The sequence below is a fragment of the Thamnophis elegans genome, chromosome 2 (genome assembly GCF_009769535.1).
Source record: "Thamnophis elegans isolate rThaEle1 chromosome 2, rThaEle1.pri, whole genome shotgun sequence".
Classification (NCBI taxonomy): domain Eukaryota; kingdom Metazoa; phylum Chordata; class Lepidosauria; order Squamata; family Colubridae; genus Thamnophis; species Thamnophis elegans.
The window spans coordinates 64,120,118-64,140,726 of NC_045542.1; the positions used below are offsets into that span (position 1 = coordinate 64,120,118).

Genomic DNA, 20,609 nt, shown 5'->3' on the forward strand with positions numbered 1-20,609 from the left:
GAATATGTGTAGTTGTCACATTCTCTTAGTATTATCAGAACACTGTAACCATTGTTACACTGAAGATGGCATTTAATTTCATTGTACGAGGTGCAATGACAATAAAGTAAACTAAACTAAACACTGGTTGCGCAGCATCTGAATTTTGATCACATGACCTTGGGGATGCTGTGATGGCGGTAAGTGCAAGGACCAATTGTAAGTCACTTTTTCCAATGCTGTTGTTAACTTTGAACAGTCACTAAATGAATGGCTGCAAGTTGAGGATGACCTGTCCATCTTGCCTAACCAAAGTTCCTAGTAGTGTCCTAGTTCTCCATTATTGCCAAGTGGTCTAAGGAAGTCCTGTAACTTGCTGGGCTTTTTTTTTTTTTTGCAAAGTAGCAAGGCTCTATACTTTCCCAGATCAAATTTCCATTCTTTTTCTGCACATTGCAGCCGCAGGCATGAAAGGAAGATCTGCTTCTTCCATCTCTGTAAATAAGTACAATTTGTTGCCTGTAAATACATGCAACAAATTATACTAGTTTTCTTTAAGAGATTCCTTTGCTATTTAGAATAACAAATCAGCTGAGGTCATAAAGCATAGCTGTGTATTATGTCTGTTAAGGGGATGGCAGCCTGATGGAGAATGTAAAACTCCAGGATCCTCCCTGGAACCCATGATGGCTTCCCAGTATTGCGACTATCTGGCTAATAGTGAACTCCCTGTGTGAGCATCTCATGACCTGAACCTCTTGGGGATGAAATGAAATAAAAGAAAATCATCTACATAAAAGAAACAAGTGAAGTGTGTTGGTCTAGAGGTGGAGCTCTTGCCTCACAATTAGGAGGCTGTGAGTTTGATCCTAGATAGAGGCAGATATTTCTCTCTCTAGGCATGTTGAGATTATATCTACTGAATATAACTCCACATTGGTGACAAGAAGGGCATCCAGCCATTAAACACTCAGCTAAATTCAGTTGCCCAGACTCCACCCTGCAAGGGATTATGGGATCATTAAATGATAATGATGGAAAGGAGACAAGTATGTCCTCCTCACTCACCTTCTCTTCCCGAGTGGTTCCTACACCTTCTCCAAGATTAGTGTCTCGAGGTTGTAGCTCCAAAACAGTACGGAAAAGCTTCTCTGATGTTTGAGTTAAGAAGCCAATTTCTGCATTGGGGTGAAGGCCATATAGATATGGAGATTCAGGAGGTAGGGCATCATCTATATACTAGGCAGGAAAATGATATGCACACTCAGCAAATGACAAGTACCACATATTCATTCATTCATTCATTCATCATTCATTCATTCATCATATTTATATATCTGCCAATCTCACAGTTAAGTGACTCTGAGTGGCATGTAATGCCATAAGTCATCTGCAGTTTTATTGAACCTCTAAGTTAAACTAAATCATCATGATGCTGCATTTGTAAGCAGATGAGCCCTGTCCAAATTAAAATTAATTGTAATTAATTATAATTAATAATTAGACATTTTCAACCTAATACATTTTCCAGTATATTTTGGTATGCATCAGTCTCAGTCCTAATTAGAATACAGTTTTGATAGCTGAATGTGTAAATTTTTCAAAAATATTCTAAAATAATAATAGTGGGGATAAAGACTCCTGCTAGGAAATTCCTAAACATGGCTACATATAGTATAGTACAGTTACAAAGACAGAAAAGTTAGCATCTTTCAGACATTTTGACCCAAATCCCCTTAGTTCCAGCCAGCAGGGTCAATAGCAAAGATCGATGAGAGCTGTGCCCAAAACATCTAGAGAAACTTGATAGCCTGGATTGCAATTTGAAACTATTTTTGGGTTAATAGATAAAAATTTTCAATACGCCTCCTAAGGCTAGAGAAATACCACCACAAATGCTTTTTTCCCCTATCCTTGTACGAACTGGACAAGGACATGGCCAACTGTCATTTTACAATCAGATAGCATTATGGAGGCAAAAACAGCAGATCTTTGCCTAAAGCTCTGAATCCCTAAATTGCTTCCTTATATGGCTATGAACTCCAACACAGATCAGAGCAGGCTGAGTAAATGCAAGACTACCTGATGATAACCATTGTAGTCCATGTTTCCTGGGAGGGGAAATCCAGAAGCCAATAAAAACTCTCCTTCCAGCATTTCAGGCTTGATAAATTCTTCTAAGTAGGATTTACAGAGACGCCTATCCCAATCGTCTGTAATGTGACCCCCGTACATGATCTCTCCAAAGAGGTACCGGAGGTCATCATAGGGAACCTAAATGCCAAGAAGGGAAGTTAGTTGGGACAGTTCCTTACAGCGTAGCAGCAGGCAATTCATTCTACACAGTCTTTGGAAATCTTAAAGCGGGAGTTTGTTTTTGGAGGAAACTGGGTGTAATATAACAGTTATACAACTCCAGGCAACACCAGAGAGATTTCATTTAGAGATGCCCCAGACTGTGGAACAGACTTTGTGTGTGTGTATAAATGTGTGTGTGTGTGTGTAGAACTGAAAAGTAGTAGGAGTGTTGCTGAAAACAAGTCTTTCCCCATTCCTTAGACTGAAACACATTTATCTAGGCACTCAATCAAATATTTTTCAGAGAAATGTCCTAGTACAAGCCTACCAGGCTAGTTAGGAATATCCACAGAAATAGGATGAAAAGGAAAAGCATAAAGAGCCAAGGTGGCGCAGTGGTTAAATGCAGCACTGCAGGCTACTTCAGCTGACTGCTAGTTCGGCAGTTCAGCGGTTCAAATCTCACCGGCTCAAGGTTGACTCCTTGAGTCAACCTTCCATCCTTCCGAGGTGGGTAAAATGAGGACCCAGACTGTGGGGGCGATATGCTGACTCTGTAAACCGCTTAGAGAAGGCTGAAAGCCCTATGAAGTGGTATATAAGTCTAACTGCTATTGCTATTTTCTGAAGTCACAAAAAAAGAAGGAGGGAAAGATGGCACATTGATAGAGAATGCTGCCCCAACCCCTCAAAAAAAAACCCTCTAGTGATCATCTATTAGAAATTGCTGCACATGATTCTAGTATATGATTTAGTTCACCTTAGAAGTGGCCTCCAAGTAATTGTATAGAACATTGACAGAAATGGTGAGGTCCCCAATGTTAAATGGGTATGAACGATTCCAGCCCTGAGGGCCAAATTTGCGCCTTTCTGCTACCACAGCATGGAAATAGCAGAGGGCAAAAAGGATGCTCTTGAACTCATTCTCACGGGTACACATCTCCAGCGTGTCCTGCAGGAAAAGAAAAGTTGGTTTCCATAATAAGTACCAACTAAGTCAGGTGTGTTCAACTCGCAGCCCTGGATAGTTAGCAATAAGCCCCCACAAGATCGTAATAAAAATATTTAAAAATAGAGTAATGTTATTTATATACATTAACTATATTATATATTTCATATGGTGTCAAAGACAATTCCACCAGTCAATGCAGACCAGCCAAGAGTTGGACAACCATGATCTAAGTCAGTGGTTCCCAAACTTGGCAACTTTAAGACTTGTGGACTTCAACTCCCAGCAATGCTGGCTGGAGAATTCTGGGAGTTGAAGTCCACAAGTCTTAAAGTTGCCAAGTTTGGGAACCACTGATCTAAGTCTTTAGGTAGGAGCCAAATGAAATGAAGAAGAAGAATGAACACACTGATCCACATAAAGAATTGGATAACGGTATCTGGGAGTGTGAAAATCTCCACTCATCTTCATTACTTGCATGGATCTGAGAAGTTGTGAGAATGCCAATGTTGACTTCCAGACTTACTCAATTTATTTTCCATTGATAATCCATTTTGGTAGCTTTCATGCTAACATTTTTTCATTACTTATTAATAAATAAATTACTTAAAGATTTTTCTCTGAACAAATAAAATGTCACTTTATGGTTGTTGCAATGTTTTTATCTGGTTTTTAAAAAGTCATCTAAAAGCATGCTTTCTGAATATTTGTAGCTGATTAAATGCTCTCTCATACAGTCTGATCTTTTATGTTGCATAGGAATCTCTATTAGGTGATGGCTCTTCTTATAGTCTGTTTATAGTGTGGTTTGGAGACTAGATGGATAATTGCAGGAGTGATGTGACTGACAAATGTGCAACAAAAAGGCTTGTTCTCAATTGTTTAGAGAACTTTTTGCTCTAAGTAAAGTCATGGGAAAAGAATCTCCATGGACTGGAGTTGGGATCAGTGAACATTATCAATTGATCAAATGTATGCCCACCTGTCTGCCATAACGATGTTCAAGAGCACTCTTGATTGTTTGTGACAGATTAACTGAAAATCAAAGAGCTGTTGGATGGTTAGCCAACACTCAATATTGTTTCCCATGTAAGTTGGAAATAGTGCTTAGAAGCCTTGGGAATAATTCTTTCCCACAAATGTGCTTAGCCTCCTTGATGAAAAGTGAGACAAAGGTCTGAGTCATAATATTAGGACAAATATACCCTGTGCTTATTTATCCTCACACATTTCTCTAGTTGCAAATTTGAAAGAACAACAGAGTGCTTATGCAATGCAAAACCTACCATTTCTGTTTAAAAGGAATGTGGCAATAAACTCTTTCTAGACCTGTTTGTTTGTTTGTTTAATTATTTATTTATTTAAAACACTCAATATAGCCACTAATCATATAACCAGCTCTGGGCTGCTCCAATCATGTTTCAGCATCTCTATGTGAAAGCATCTTGTACTGATTGAACTAGAAGCTCAAAGCAGTTAAAAGAAGTACAGAGATACTGTCCTAGCAGTATTGTAAGCTATGAAATGTTTTGTAAAAGAAATCAGCCATTTTGAGATACTACCTGATTTGCAGAAGCAAGAAAATAAATACTCTATCTCACCTCTCTTTCTGGAATATGGAATGTGTTTGTTTGTTTGTTTGTTTGTCTGTCTGTCTGATTGATTGATTAATATCTCACTTTTATTTTTTAGAAATCTCAAGGTGGTAAACCTACCCAATACTCCTTCCTCCTCCTATTTTATGATAAATTATAAATGATAGAAGATGGGAACAAAAGAAGCATGACAGCATTAATTCCCATCAGCCATGCCAACTCAGACATCTAGTGCTTTTCCCAAAGAGTACTGAGTAATGACAAGAGCTGTTAGAAAGCTAAAAAGCAGAGCCCTTCCCCCCCTCCCCCATATGCCAATGCTTCAAACATCCTACATTCTAGACTAGGCTGGCTGAGAGCCTTGAGTACAGAAAATGCATTCCCTTCTTCAAAGCAAGACAAGTCAACATACAAGAGGAAACACTTGGCTAGTTTAGACAAACAATGTTGGAAGGGACTTTGAGATTACATGCACAATTCAATTCTTGAGATGAGGTTCCAATTATGAGAGCTGCCTCATTCCAAAGAGCTAATACCTTGACTTACATTATAATAGGCTTGAATGGAGTTATCTAAATCCAGTTGCATAGCATTTCCTGGCCTGGCTGTGAAACAGCGCACCAAGAATCTCCCTGAGGTGGGAGCAGGGGCAGAGGGATACCTGGTTGAAGTTGTCCAGAGCCTTGTGCAGGTTGGCATGCATCCCAGTTGGAGGTTCATTTGTGATTTTGATGGAATTCTCAAGGATACCCTGTGGTATCAGATGGCTTTCAGGAGAAGCTGCAGGTTCTGCACTGATAAAGATCCGGAAATCAGGGTGACTACCTTCACTGTGCTGCTCTAGTTTCTTCTCCAGAGAACTCAACCACTTGGCCACCAGGTGAATGTTCTAGGAGAGAAAGGCAAGGTTATTAAATCCTTCTCTTAAAGCAGCTGCTGCATCAATATCTTCCGGAAGATAAGAAGCACTGTGATGTACACACGTACACACACACACACACACACACACACACACACACCAAAAAAACACCTTGCCTAATAGCTCTGAGCACTATAATTCACTTCCCCAGGCATTAGCTGCATGTATACAATGTGGATTTTCTACACTTTGAAATGTAAATGATCAAGACAAATAACTAGCAATTAAGGAAACAGTTCTGAGTGTTTGTTTTCTTAGGGGTGATGATGGTATTCTGTTTGTTAGAATAATGTACTGTTACTGAAATAACATTATTTCCTCCAGACAAAACAAATTTCCAGTAAACAGCTGAAATAAAATTGCTTGATTATTTTCAATGAAATAATCCATCCTTGAAATCTAAGCTAGTTACCAGAAAATCAGATTTCACATCCTGCTCAGCTGAGGTCTTCAAATATTTGCAATGCTGGTACTTTTGTTCAGAATTACTCATTTCAGTTTTCCACCATTCCAGCCAGAGGTGGGTTGCCAATTATTTTACTAACAGTTTGGGCACTCTCCCGCGTACACGTGATACTTCTGCGTATGTGCAGAAGCGTCCAGGCGGGTGGACAGAGCCTCCTGCAGCCAATACTACCAGTTCACCCAATCTGGGCTGAACCAGCGACAACCCACCTCTGATTCCAGCATAGATTAGGCTGAGAAAGACTGACTGGCCCAAAAGCACCCAGTGAGTTTTATATGGCAAGCAGTTGGAGTCTTGCCACCAACTGTGATACTCATCCAGGAGTGGGTTCCTGCCAGTTCTAACCTCCTTTATAGAAGAAGTTCCACAAATCTACAGTGTCGTTTACAACCGGTTCCAGCTCCCTCCCCCTGCCCGTCCGCACATCATCAAGATGAAGAGCGAGAGGAGGAATTCTGGGAGTTGAAGTCCACAAGTCATAAAGCTGTCAAGTTTGAACACCCCTGGGTTTTTTTTTCTAAAGCGTTAGGGGTGCAAGGGTCTTGTAACTTGACAGCTTTAAGACTTGCATGCTTCAAATGCCAGAGTTTCTGAGCCAACATTTTGGTTGCTAAGGAAGAGCATTGTGAGTTTCACCACATTTTACAAGTTGGCCATGCCCACCAAGTCACATGGCCGGCAAGCCGCTCCCACCCAGTCACATGGCTGGCAAGCCACTCCCACCCAGTCACATGGCTGGCAAGCCACTCCCACAAAGCATGCCACACCTACAGAAGAGGTTCTAAAAAAATTTGAAACCCACCACTGTACCCATCCTACAGCGTATTGCCTGATAGGATGGAAGGATGGGAATTTTTGATGTTATGTGAGAAAAATTTAAACATGACACCAGTATGAACACTATAAAAGAAAAAAAAATGTTTTCCTGGTTCTTTGTATGGGTAACTCCATTATGGAAGGCAAAAGCAAAGATATATTTCTTTGGCTAAAATAAATAAGAAATATATCTAAATTAAGAAACCATTTATCAAACATTTAAACTTTGATCTAGGAGTGAAATGAAAGGAAGGCTGAAATTATTCTATCAAAATCGAGAAATCCAGAGCAGACATCTATCCCAAAGCCAGAAATACCGATGCAGAGATCCCAGGAGTTGGGATTTACAAAAGCAGGCAGTTTCTAAACATATCTTGCTTGTTTCCAGCACGCAGAAAAATCTAATTTCCGACATAGTCCAGATTTCAATAAATAAGCAATGCTCATAACAATAGCGGGATGCTAGAGAAATATGAAACTGAACACATCTTCAGCAAGGCATATTATTTATCACAATTCACAGATCAGAGCGATAGCTTTAAGCTAGTAGAGAGCCATCAATTTAGATAATCAGGGTCTTTGTGTGAGGAGGAACAGCTGAAAAGTGTGGGGAATTTCTTATCTTAGAAATGGGAAGGACTTTAAAAACCGTTCACTTCCAAAATAAAAAAGGCTATTGTTTGGTAGCTTTCAGGTACAAATTAAAGCTTAGCTTCTGGGGATACATCTGAAAGACTCAAGAATACAACACAGCACAATCCTATTGCTAATAGAAGCTAATGTTCCTTTTAAAAAAAAATGTTATGGCCTTTTGGGAATGAGGCTATTTCAAAAGCCAACTGCATGCCAATCCCCAGTAAGACCAAGTTCAGCGAGTCAAAGTGAAGCCATTCTAGGACAAGGAGAAAAAACTATATTGGAGTTTTCCCATTCGCTCGTAGCAGAGAACAAGTCCATTCTTTTATAGAAATGAAATGTAACTAGCAGAACTAAATTTATTGTGCTTTCATCCGGTGGGCCTGGTATCCTCATTTTTAGCCATTGATCAAACTTCACCAGGTCTTTTTATTGGTAATATTGGTAGTATTCACACAAGGAAAAAAATGTTGTTCTGAGATTAGAACAAAGCACTCGATCCCAGCAAAACAGCATCCCTATCCAGTCTAGTATTGACTGTATGCTGCAATGCTGGAAGACACAGACTCATTTTCTAATTTGAAAGGGAAAGTGATGGGGACAGTTTACATTTCTGTTGTCTTATCACCACAGAAAAGACCTGAACTAGGGGACATATCCAGACATAGTCAAATTAAGTCTATCTTCCAGTGATGTTTCTGCCACCTCAGCTCCTGATGTCATCAGAGAACCAAGGGCAAGCTGGGATTGGCCAAAAAAAGAGAGGCCATTCAGAAGTGACTTTGTCAAGGAGCCAAGATGCTGTCTCATGTCAGCAGTGAATGAGGTCCTCAAGATTATCAGGAAACTCTCTAAGTGCATGCTGGAAACCAAGTGAATCCATTGAGGCATCTGAGGCAGATTCTCTGAATTGACCTGGCCCTCTGGAGGAAAGGGCAACAGTTGTATATGGGTCAGAAAGTGTTCTGCCACAATAAAGGACAGATGGTTAATATCTTCTACATCTGGATCACCAAACTACTACTCAGAGGCAAAGGCCAGGACTACATGTCCCTCAAGGCCATTCCTTCCATCCTCTGCACATGGATACATGCCCAATCTGCCCATTCATCACCACCAAATTGTGGATGGATGTGGCCTTCCTACAAACAGACCTGGCATTAACCATCAGCAACTGAAGGCCAGGTGGTCCAGCAAACCAGTCCCCAGATCTCCTAGTACAGGTAATCAAAGAAGAAACTACCAGTAAACCGGGTACCTTTCTTCCTCTGAAATCAATTGGTCATTTAATATTATGCATGTGTATGTGGGTTAGACTGTATGTGCTTGTGAATCAAATGACAAGAAAAAGAGTGAAATATATTCTCCAACCAATAAACATAAGGAGGGACCAATACCTCATTTTGAAAGGAAGTCCTGAAGAACAACACAAGGTAGAGTTTGGTGAGAAATAAGATTTCTACTGGGAAAAACAGAGCATATTCAGTTATTGTAAATAAACCAAGTTCTTAATGGTTTAACTGACGTTCTGGAACATTTCAGGAAGAACAAACCACAGGTTAAAGAAGAATGTAGCAAAATTAGAAACATGAACTTAACCTAGAACCCTAAATGCCTCAAAGGATATCATAGCAGAATTGAATCAAATACAGCATTAAGTTGATCAGTATAGTAAAACTGACTTGGAAAAGGATTAGGATATGAACCCAGAGGACTACCAAGTGATGCTCCACAAATCCACTGCCTGGATACATAGACATTTCATATGCTTGAATTGAAAGCCAGCACCCAAGACTGTGTGCATTGGATCAATTAATGATAAGTGGAACTGGAAGAACAGAATGTCTCTATGAGCAGCAACTGTGCACTCTGACAGTCAGCAAAATCTTTCTCGTTTCAATTAATAGTTCAGAACAGCTCCTAGAGTTCCAAATTGCAAGAATAAGACAAGAAATGAGAGTGTGGGCACAAGCTGAAGAGTGCAAACAATCCTCAGATTTCTAAAGGGGAAAAAAACCTGACAGAACACAACAGGCACTTGTATACAGCATGATTAAGACAGCATAATTTAGGAACTTAGGCTTTTTACTGTGTCTCCCAGGCAATCTCAGGAACGCAGCTTTCATCATAATGAACTAGGCATGGTGGCTGTTTTTCTTCTGTTGCATTACATTTCTGGAAGATTATTTGGTTCAACTGCCTGGGTGACATGTGACTGATTAAAATTGTCCAGATGCCAAGTTTTGTGTATCCCAAGACAGTTCTTGGAGCTTATTGGTGTTCAGTAAACAACCAAGGCACACACCCACACACCACTAGGTTATTTCTCACCAATCTGCTAAAGCCACTTTATTGTTGCACTTCAAAATGGTGCAAAACCCACCCGTTCTTGCTGCTGAACTTGATGGAGTTTCTCTTGTTTCTGGATTATTTGCAGAAAACACAGTAAGAAAGAGAGTCAAAGGATGAATGACTCAGAAGTCAAAGGACTTACAATTGTGATTGAGCCCACAATTACAGTTATAACTCATGCCACTCAGTGTCATGAGTCATCACGTGGCCCCCATCTGATTTTACAAGTATTTTTGCAGTGGTTATTAAGCAAACACAAAATCATTTTTTCACTATGGGATTTTTTGTGTTGCAAGAAACCAGAATTAAGCAGAAGGTTCTGGCAAAATGGCATAAATTGCAGCCACCTGACAGTGAACATTGCAAACAGCTTTAAATGCAGGCCAGTTGCCAAGTGCTCACAATGCAATTATGTGAGCACAGAACAGGGACAGCTGTTGGAACTTTGATTCCAGGTCTTAAGTAGCTTCCGGGGGATCCGTTGTAAGTTTAATAGTCACTAAGTGACTGGTTGTGTGTCATGGACTACCTGTATCTATCGATACATTTTACAGATAGTCCTTGACTTATGACTAGTTGCTTAATACCCATTCAAAGTTATGATGAACCTCTCTAGAGGTAGGTATGATCTGGTTCTGAAGTTCCAATAGTCAGGATTCCCCTGCAAACATGTCATTGCTTTTCTCATCCTCTGCCATCCCATTCTCCTTCTGTCTTCAATTCACACGGAGTACTTACATCTCAGTAAGGAATTAGTCAATGAGTTAAACAGTTTTTGGAAAATTGTAAAACTTAAATTTCATTAGTATGTTTTTCCTGATTCCATGGTTCTTTCAAAAATGTTAAATTAAAAAACAACAACACTACCTCTTCTGCAAAGGTGTGATCACCAGATATTCCTGACTTTTGATATTGAAAATTTCACATAATGTACATATTTCTCCTTTGGAAGATTATCTTTGCTCTGTGGGAGAAACGGAGCATATGCAAGCATGCTCCTGTTAGAAAGGTACCGAGTGAGTAGTATTGAAAGGAAAGAAGCTGCTTGTCTAACTTACCAGGGTAATGTCCAGAGACAGAAAAGGGAAATGCACATACAATAGACATATGTAGGTACTTGTTTTAAAACATTATTTGAAAAAAAATGGTGTTGCAATGGATTTCCATGGAAACAATGGTAGACACAGATTTGGTTTTTGGGGACCTGACAACCATGGAGAACAATTTGCCGTCAAACAGGTCAGTGCATCAAAATCCCTCTCTAGATAAAGGGGAGGAGCTGAGATCACCCATAGTGCTCTACACAGCGCCTACAATAAGACTGTAAAACAGCAGTCTCTGACAAGTTTTAGAGTTCTTGGAACCAAAAGAGTTAGCTTTGCTTAAGCTGTGCTTTGGAGTCTTCAAAGAGACACTGGGTTTGCCTTAATGCCCTTAATCACTTTAAGGAATGGCTTGTTAACTGGTTCTGAGTTGTTATTGTTGTTGTTGTTTTATATTAAGAACCTTTAGAAGAACAAGTTACATCACACCAGGTAATCCTCCTTCAATCCTTAATAAAAGAAGCTTCATAAGAACATCAAAAGTTATTCTGAAATAACCAGCAAAAGGGTAATTGGAATGTTGATTTTAGAACGTTTTTAAAAGTCTAACGGGTCAGATGGATTTGAAATAAGATTTTGAAACTAATTGTAAGAATCCTTCATGTGGGTTGTTTAAAATCCTATTAAAATATATTAAGGTGTAACAAAAATTCCTGTAGGAAAATATTGATGATTAGACAAAAACAAAATATGAGGATTACACACTAGAGGCAACCAGAAAGAATTAAATATTAAAATTTAAAGAGAGATGGACTAATATAGAATGGAGAAAAGACAAATTCAAGGATATTTGGCAACAGTACACTCAGAAAATTCTTTTAAGAGTGTTTACTATCATAAAAATGAGTTTAAAAGATGTGATAGAAGCGGATACAGCAGCGAACCAACCTGTTTTTGGATATGGGTTTTAAAATGACAAGATATACACAGAATTATATGGAGGAGGAAATGTTGTATTTTTAGAGAAAATGATAAGTTACTCTGTAAACTGGAAAGGAATATGAAACTGATTCATTTGATTAAAATTTAAATAGACATTTTATTTTTGGTAACTCTTACTGGACTTTTGCTGATTAAGATTGAATGACGAAGCTTTTTATATGTTTATAGATAAAAGATGAGATATGGGGAAAAGAGATATCAGACTGAAATATTAGAGAAAATGATAAGTTACTGAAAGTGTTTATAGTCATCCTGATAAAGATGGAAGCCATTTCTTTACACATCTTTTTTCTTCTATATTTTTTATTTCTTTTCTCCCTTTCAATCTTTTCTCATTTTTTATGTTTTTTCTTGGTTTGTATTAGTTTTTTATCTTGTTTTTAAACTTTAGTAAATGTTATTATTAAAAAAGACATTGATGTTGCTAAGGTAACTCTTAGAAATAGTAGCAGAGAAACAAATAATTTATCTTATCACTGATCTTCTCCTAATCCTGTCAGTAGAGATGCAATGAAAATGTGTTGAATCCTTTCCATCTTCTATCGCTCAACCATCCCCAACCTGGCACTCTCAAGATCACGGGTGTCAAACTCACTGTGTCACGTTGATATCACATGATGTATCACAATGTTTTTTGCCTTCATAGAGCTGGGATGGACGTGCCCTGTTAGTGATGCATCCGGGCCATAGGCCATCAGTTTGACACCCTTGTATCTAGATTGTTTTTCTTGTACCTCTGAGGGAATTCAATTTCAAAAATATCTGGGGAATATCAAGCGAGAAAGCCTGGAGAAGACATTTTTGCTAGCCCAGCTGACTGCATTGTGTATCATGATGTTAGTAGGATACCCAACATAGGCAACATAAGTTATAAAAATGCTGATTTTAAAAGCCACTCCTACCATAACTTTAAAATAAAATTCATAGTTTATTTGTTATCAGTAACAATCAGTAACGATTATCTACCACATCAGAGGCCATATACCTCACAATATTAGTTGGCAATTATTGGATCATGATCAGAATGACTCCTGCCATTACTGTGATCTTTCTGAACACTTCTGATATATCACTGCAACAAACAAGATGCCAGACCATATAAAAATGAAGTCTAATCCACCAGGTCTCTTTTATTTTGGGGGGACTTTCCCAACTTAAATCTAAATGTGACATAAATATGTCCCTCTAATCTTTTTTGTCCTCCTATACTACTATGACTTTGACTTCCCTAATAGACACATGAAGAAGCTTTAAGTTTTCCTTAGGTGTTCCAGGGTTAAAGTAATGTTTTATCTCTTCAGCAGGCAACAAATCATTGGAAATTATTGTGGGTATAATCTCAGTCACTTCTCTGACCATTCCATTGGAGCCAGGGGATGGAATTAGCCCAACACCTTCTGAGCAATAAATGTTATGCCAGTGTGGTTCGGGGTGGGTGTCTTTCAGTCAAAGGAATGGCCATATACCTTTTGTGGCAGGGATGTCAAACTTGATTTCACTGAGGGCCGCATAAGTGTTGTGTTTGACCAGAGTGTGCATGCCCATCTTCATGTCACTTGCTCTGTTTTCAGCTGTGACGGCTACGTTCAGCCCTCCTGGGCTCCATTTTTGCTGGCAGAGGCACTGTGGTCAATCCTTCGCTGATTCCAGGTGGTCCCATGGGCCAGATCTAATCACCCCACAGGCTGGATCCGGCCCACGGCCCTTGAGTTGGACACCCCTGTTTTAGGGGATGAGGCACACCAAACCCATGAGCTTTGTAACCTCTTTTTGTAGTCTCCCCTCTTAGAATCCTCCAAAATACACTAATGGGTTAAGGAAAATAAGTATGCTAAGCTTCCAAGCAGCTGCTGTAAGTAAAATTCCCCCTATCTTCATTCAAATATGGGAAAATAGGCCAAAAAGACTCTTGTCAGCTCTCAGCTAATAAAATAATAATAATTTTAAAACTGCAGGTCCAACCAAAAATAATTGCATGTCCCTGTCTTAGCGGTATATTTTTCATTTTACTGATTATTCTAAGGGAAAACTACAGTACTAAAGGATCCACGTTACAGCATCCCCACTGGGCAGTCCCCCCCCCCCCACGTCAAATAGATAATGCATTAAGTAAAAGCCTCAATAAAAGCCTCCATAAATGAATATGGAAACTGTTTTCTAAGATGCCATACACCTGTATCAGATATCAATTGAGAAGGGAGCATTAACCCTTACTTTTCTGTGCATTTCAACAATTCCAAAATCTGCTTCTCAAAAAATGGGCCCCCAAATCTCTTGATACAAACCAGGTGTGGTATGCACATAAATAAAGAAATAGCCTTATCTCATGCTAGATTTGAAACACAAGGAAGAGTTTGCCAATGCAATGAATGCAGTGGTGAGATTCAAAAATTTTACTACCACTTCTGTGGCCATGGCTTGGTGGGCATGGCAGGGGAAGGATATTGTAAAATCTCCATTCCCTCCCCACTCCAGTGGAAGGTTACTGCAAAATCCCCATTCCCTCCCAATCAGCTGGGATTCAGGAGGCAGAGAATAGATGGGAGCGGGGCCAGTCAGAGGTGGTATTTATAAGTTTTCCGAACTACTCAAAATTTCTGCTACTGGTTCTCCAGAACTGGTCAGAACCTGCTGAATACCACCTCTGAATGAATGGTCTATCACTCCTAAGAGGCAAATTTCTCCCAAAAGTGTTCTGTTTCCTATTTATATTTCCATTACATCATACAAGGTATTTTTTGAATGGAAAGAAAGCATCTCTGCAGAGTGCCAAAGTGCATTTTATTCTGGTGGCGGGCAAAATATATAGTTTATTCATGCCAGAAGGCACATGGTGAGGTTTATTTATGTTAGGATAATAATGCACAGAGGTTTCTATTGGCAAAAGAATGCTGAGTTACCTTAAAACCTCTTCAGGGCTGTAAAGTAATCCTTAGAGGATTGATGCCTACAGAAGAGTCAGAAGCATGGTGTACTATTTCTACCCTGATGGCTGATGAAAGCCAAAGACATACAAATGATCATGTCCACCTAAATGCCTTTTTATGTGCCCAATTTAAACATAGTCTGGAAATTCTAGAATGCAAATTTGGTTGGCAAAGAATTCAAGGTTGAAGGTAATTGTTTCTTAAGTGGGGAGGGGGCGGTTGTTTGGTTGGTTTCTTATGCAAACAAGCCTTCCACTTCCTAATGCTTAACAAGTAAACCAATTATTTAACATGCAACAGGGAAATTTCTGCCAAGTCTTTTGAACAGTGCACTGCTATGGTTGAGCAGTTCATTGTGATTTAATTTAGTACATGAACCCAATTCAGTCTCCATATTAATGTATGAAAATGGGACAGAACATAGGAATTTTTGTTAAGCAAATTGTGGAAGGAAGATAATGGCATTCTGATTAATAAGCAAAGACTATGGTTAAGTTAAGAAAAGCTACAGTAGTGCTTAGATTCTTTCCCCAAAATTTTGGCTTTGTGACTATGATGTATTTCACAAATTAAGACATGAAACAGGATTTAAAGAAAGAAAAGAACATTTAGGACCAATGACAAACATATTCTATTCCATTCCATTCTATGTCATCCATTCTTCACACATAAAACATCAGACAGAAGCAGTTTGCTATTCAGGCCCTTTGCATAAGGTGCTGAAGAAAACCACAGAAATACAGACCAGAACAAATATTGCTGCAGCAAAAATATTATGGAATAATAATATGAATGAAAATCCACCATGAACTGCAGTAGAAGGGACCTTTCCATCTCATTTACTGTATCCCCTCAGTCCTCTGGTCTAGAAGAGAAACATACTTTGTAAAGTGTATCATTGACTAAATTCTTCAAACACAGCAAAAATTAGGTACATCAGGATTGGTGGACTTCCTTAAACTTGAGTGTCTGATTAATGAAAATATGTACATAGTTGACATGGCTTTAATAATTAATGAAACCACTGAAATTCTCACCCACTCATCAATCCACCCCACCTCATCAATCCACCCCATTTAAATGAGCCACATTTGCATGATTAAATAGAAAGAGCCAATATATAAGCAATTGTGTGGCTCAGTGATAGTTGCCCATCCTTGTTTGAAACTGAAATGCTATCCTCAAAACCTCTTCCCTTCTCAGCCTCTAAACACAGCTCAGCCTGGGCAGAGAATTCAACTTGCTGAGCATTTGTTATACATCTTCTTTGAAGTTAATTTCTGTACCTTAAAATTATGAAAGTAAATTGCAGCGAATCATGCCTGATGATATGCCAAAACAATAAAAGGTGACAGGAGAAGAATGTTCAGGGATCAGAGGGCACAGCTTCAGGGTACACTTCACACTGCTCTCTCTCCTTGGCAGATGCCAGAAAAATGAAAAATATGCAGAATATGCGTAACTAATTTCAACTTTTCTTGATGAAGTATTGAAATTTATGTTGGTACTATATATCCTTTCCTACACACACACACACACAGAGAGACAAAAAAAAATAAAGTAGTATACATAATCGTATCAGCCATTAGAATGTGAATTGTACATTCAGCAATGTATGTAGGTGGGTAGGAATCCCACCTGTCATTTTGGAATGTAGAATATAAACCTTCAGATTCTTCTCAAGGCTACAGCAGCAAAAGGAGAGTTCAACCAGTGGCTTTGTTTCCCATGGGCTATGTGGCCCTTTCTGAAGAAATTAGCCATTACACCAATTTGCAAATTAAATGTACTGATGTAAAAGCTAAATAAACAGCAGCTTTTCCCAAAACAGCGCCATCCAGATGGTTTTTTTAGTCTGCAAACTCCATTATTCTTAGTCCCCAAAATAAGGTTCACCCAGGCTGGTATTTCTACAGAGTTCTAAGCAGCAGAAAGACTGGGAGATTTGTCAAAGAGTGATTTGTTCTACTCCCAATTGCTCCTGCTTTCACCTCTCTGGATAACAGATGGCTTGAAGGCAGACAAGAGACCTCTTCTCCCAAACTAAAAGAGAACACAGACCTGCAAGATAACCCAGTGTCCTTCTGCTGCTGCCAGGTCGAGGGCTTGTTCTGCTACTATCTCTTGACCTTGCCCCAGTGAGACATTATGGAAATTCCGGTTGTTAAATGTGTAGCCAAGTTTCTTTCCTGAAAGGAAAAAGTAAGTGTTTCAGTCCAGAGAAAAACAGTGCCAGCAACTCACATTAGATTGGCAGCCACAGATTTAGCTTTGTACTAGATCTACTACCTTGATTAGCTGTGCAGGCCGATCCTACGTGGGATTGAAGTATACAACGAATAGAGGTGTGTGGGTGTTAATCAGTGGTGGTTTTCAAAAAATTTTAGAACCTCTTCTGTAGGTGTGGCCTGCTTTGTGGGAGTGGTTTGCTGGGCATGTGACCGGATGGGAGTAGCTTGCCAGGCATGTGACCAACTGGAAGTGGCTTGGCAGTCATGTGACTCGGTGGGCATGGTCAACTTGTAAAATGTGGTGAAACTCACTTAACAACGCTCTTGCTTAGCAACCAAAATGTTGGCTCAGGAACTCTGGCATTGAAGTGTGCAAGTCTTAAAGCTGTCAAGTTACAAGACCCTTGCTCCCCTAACCCTTTAGGGAAAAAAACCCAGGGGTGTTCAAACTTGACAGCTTTAAGACTTGTGGACTTCAGTTCCCAGAATTCCTCCTCTCGCTCTTCATCCTGATGATGTACAGACGGGTGGGAGGAGTGAACTGGAACCGGTTCTAAACGGCACTGTAGATTTGTGGAACCTCTTCTATAAAAGAGGTTAGAACTGGCAGGAACCCACCCCTGGTGTTAATCCTCCCCCCCATTTCTCTTCCTGTCTAAAATCCCACGACTAAACCTCATGGACAAAACTGCTGTTTAATTCCCCAAGTGCACGGCTGCAAATAGTACTTTCTATCTTCATAGATTGAGATGGTGTTTGGGAACAATATTGAACTACATCCTAAAATGATTATCTCCCATGGTGCTCCTGGCTGTTTCTTAAGGCAACTTCAGTAATTGCAGTCCAAATTGCTGTGAGCTGGCAATGGGGCCTGAATAGATGACTCCCAGGTAGTCTTTCCTAACAGTGCCTGTCTTTAAGGACTATTCCATCCTCACAAATCTCTTTGCCTTTCCTTTGTTTTCCCAGATATTTGCACATGGATGCCTTCACATCCCAATTTCCACAGTATCTCCTTTATACTACACAGACATTTTTTTTTTACTTTTTTTCCTCTGATTACTGTGCAATTGTTGCTCTAATGCTACAGTAATTAAAGGAAGAAGAAATGGGAAGTTCTTTTGCTCTTGAATTCCTTTGTAAGATAATGTAGGAAGGTGATGGGCTGGGTGGGGTAGGAAGGGAAGGGGTGAAGAAAAGTCTATGTGTATGTATGTATGTATGTATGTATGTATATATGTGTGTGTGTGTATATGTGTGTGTGTGTGTGTGTGTATGTATGTATGTATGTATGTGTATGTATGTATGTATGTATATATATAAATAAATAAATAAATAAATAAATTATGGAAGCTATTGAAATAGCGAAACATCCCCACAACATGAATAAATGTGATGATACCTCCTGCCTACCAGACACCTGGAAATTAGCCCTAGTCAATAAATGAGTCCCAGCCACAAAAACCGACACAGGACCCAAAACAACAGAGGACACCATCACCGATCACCCTCACCAAACATCAATTCCATCAACCAATCAAGATGTGACAAGACAGCCAACCAATCCGTTTAAAGCAACAAAGACAATATTCCACACACCCCCACCTATATTTATAGAAAAAACGGCAGCTCCAATCACGCTTTGCCCACACAAGCACGGAGCCAAAGGCACCAGCCTCCACAGGAACTATTAACTTGTAGGGCTTAAGAGTGCTTGGGTCAGAAAACAGAAGTTTTGGAGCAAAACTGGAAGATACTGGTGCTGATGTGTTTGCAGAAGGCTGGGACTGGAAGCCAAGCAGAAAGTGTCCATCTGCCTTTTGTCCAATGCTCCAAAGGCAGTCCATCAGAGGTCTTCTCAAACCTAATCAAAGCAGAGATTGCAGCAGGCTCTGTTTAGTGCTGCTAGACACAATTCAACAGTCAGCGGAGAGATGTGAAAATGGGACTGCTGTGCCAGGTGTTTGAGTGGAAAGGACAAAAAAAAACGGAGGTGTAAATAAAGTATAAGATGGTGGTTTTTATGGCAGTGTGCTAAATTAAAAATATCTCTCTCCATGGAACCAACAAAGAAAAGGGATTTTTTTTTATAAAGCAAGTTTTTATAAAGCAATGTAGTTGTCATATGGTTTCTGATGCACTGTATTTACCATGTTTCTCTACATCTTTCAAGGGATCCACTCCAGGTGAGAGAATAAAGAACACAGGGGTTGCAGGTCCTGATTCCTCATAGGATGTTGCAAAATCCAGAGATCGTCCTACCACGTATTTGCTCCCAAGCTTTTCTTCCACAAAATCCCTGTTGAAATAGATTGGTAAAGAATTATGTGTGGCAATTACAATGTTTTTATTAAGGAAACAAATTACTATAAGGTATGACTTATCCTAGACTGAGGACTCAATATCTCTGCCTCCCAAATCCAATACCAGGGGGGAAAAAGTCAGATGTGGAAGAACTGCCAGCTTATTCACCTAATATGCCAACTGGCAATACTGAAAGAGAATATTGACTTGAGGTCTCAAAGAGAAAAGTGAATGGCTTCTTTTCTTAAGCATTGCTTTGACCAATTATATGCTCTGCCCTTGAGAAAGGTTAGATTTCCAGAAAGTTCAAGATTGCAATAAGATCTACTTTATCCATCTTATGAAAACAATGGAAATGCATTTTAAACAAGAAATATTTATGGTTTTAATAAGAGGTCTTAATGCTGCCAATACTCTGGCACCAATATTGTTATTGCTTATTGCTACAAACTACCAAAATTATTAACACTATTAAAACTTTAGATGTGTTGAATGCAAAATACTTAAACTTTAAGAGCCATAGTGGTGCAGTGGTGAGAGTGCAGTACTGCAGCTACTTCTGCTGACTGCTGGCTGCCTGCAATTTAGCAGTTCAAATCCCATCATGCTCAAGGTTGACTCAGCCTTCCATTCTTCTGAGGTCGGTAAAATGAGGACTCAGATTGTTGGGGGCAATAGGCTGACTCTGTAAACCACTTAGAGAGGGCTGTAAAGCACTGTGAAACGGTTTATAAGACTAAGTGCTATTGCTATTACTAAAATGGTATGGAAAACATCAGAGACTAAGTCAGGAAATGGTACAGAACAAGCTTATATTGCAAAATATTTGATATCTAGTCTGATACGCAATATACCATTATTATTCTTAGTCTTAGTCATGATTTAGAAAAAGACAGCTATTGGTATCTAACTTTTATCAAGAATCAACTCGTATATACAGGTAATATTTTAAAAAAAATATGTTAAAAAGGAATACCAATAAATGCATCTTCCTAGGTCCACTTCCTTCCTAAGCAGCATTGCTAGAAAACCACATTCTATCCATGGAATCTTCTCCAATACCAAAGTTCCAAACCATTGACAGTCTTTCTG

General features: G+C 39.3%; 1 protein-coding gene across 1 annotated transcript in view; it reads right to left on the bottom strand.

Annotated features, from left to right (window-relative positions):
* DNAH9 (dynein axonemal heavy chain 9) overlaps positions 1–20,609 on the bottom strand; it is a 224,102-nt gene that overhangs the window by 18,716 nt on the left and 184,777 nt on the right. Inside the window, 6 exon segments of the mRNA XM_032239026.1 lie at positions 1,048–1,218; positions 2,062–2,253; positions 3,038–3,229; positions 5,483–5,710; positions 17,044–17,171; positions 19,364–19,512. Coding sequence (XP_032094917.1) covers positions 1,048–1,218; positions 2,062–2,253; positions 3,038–3,229; positions 5,483–5,710; positions 17,044–17,171; positions 19,364–19,512 — 1,060 coding nt within the window.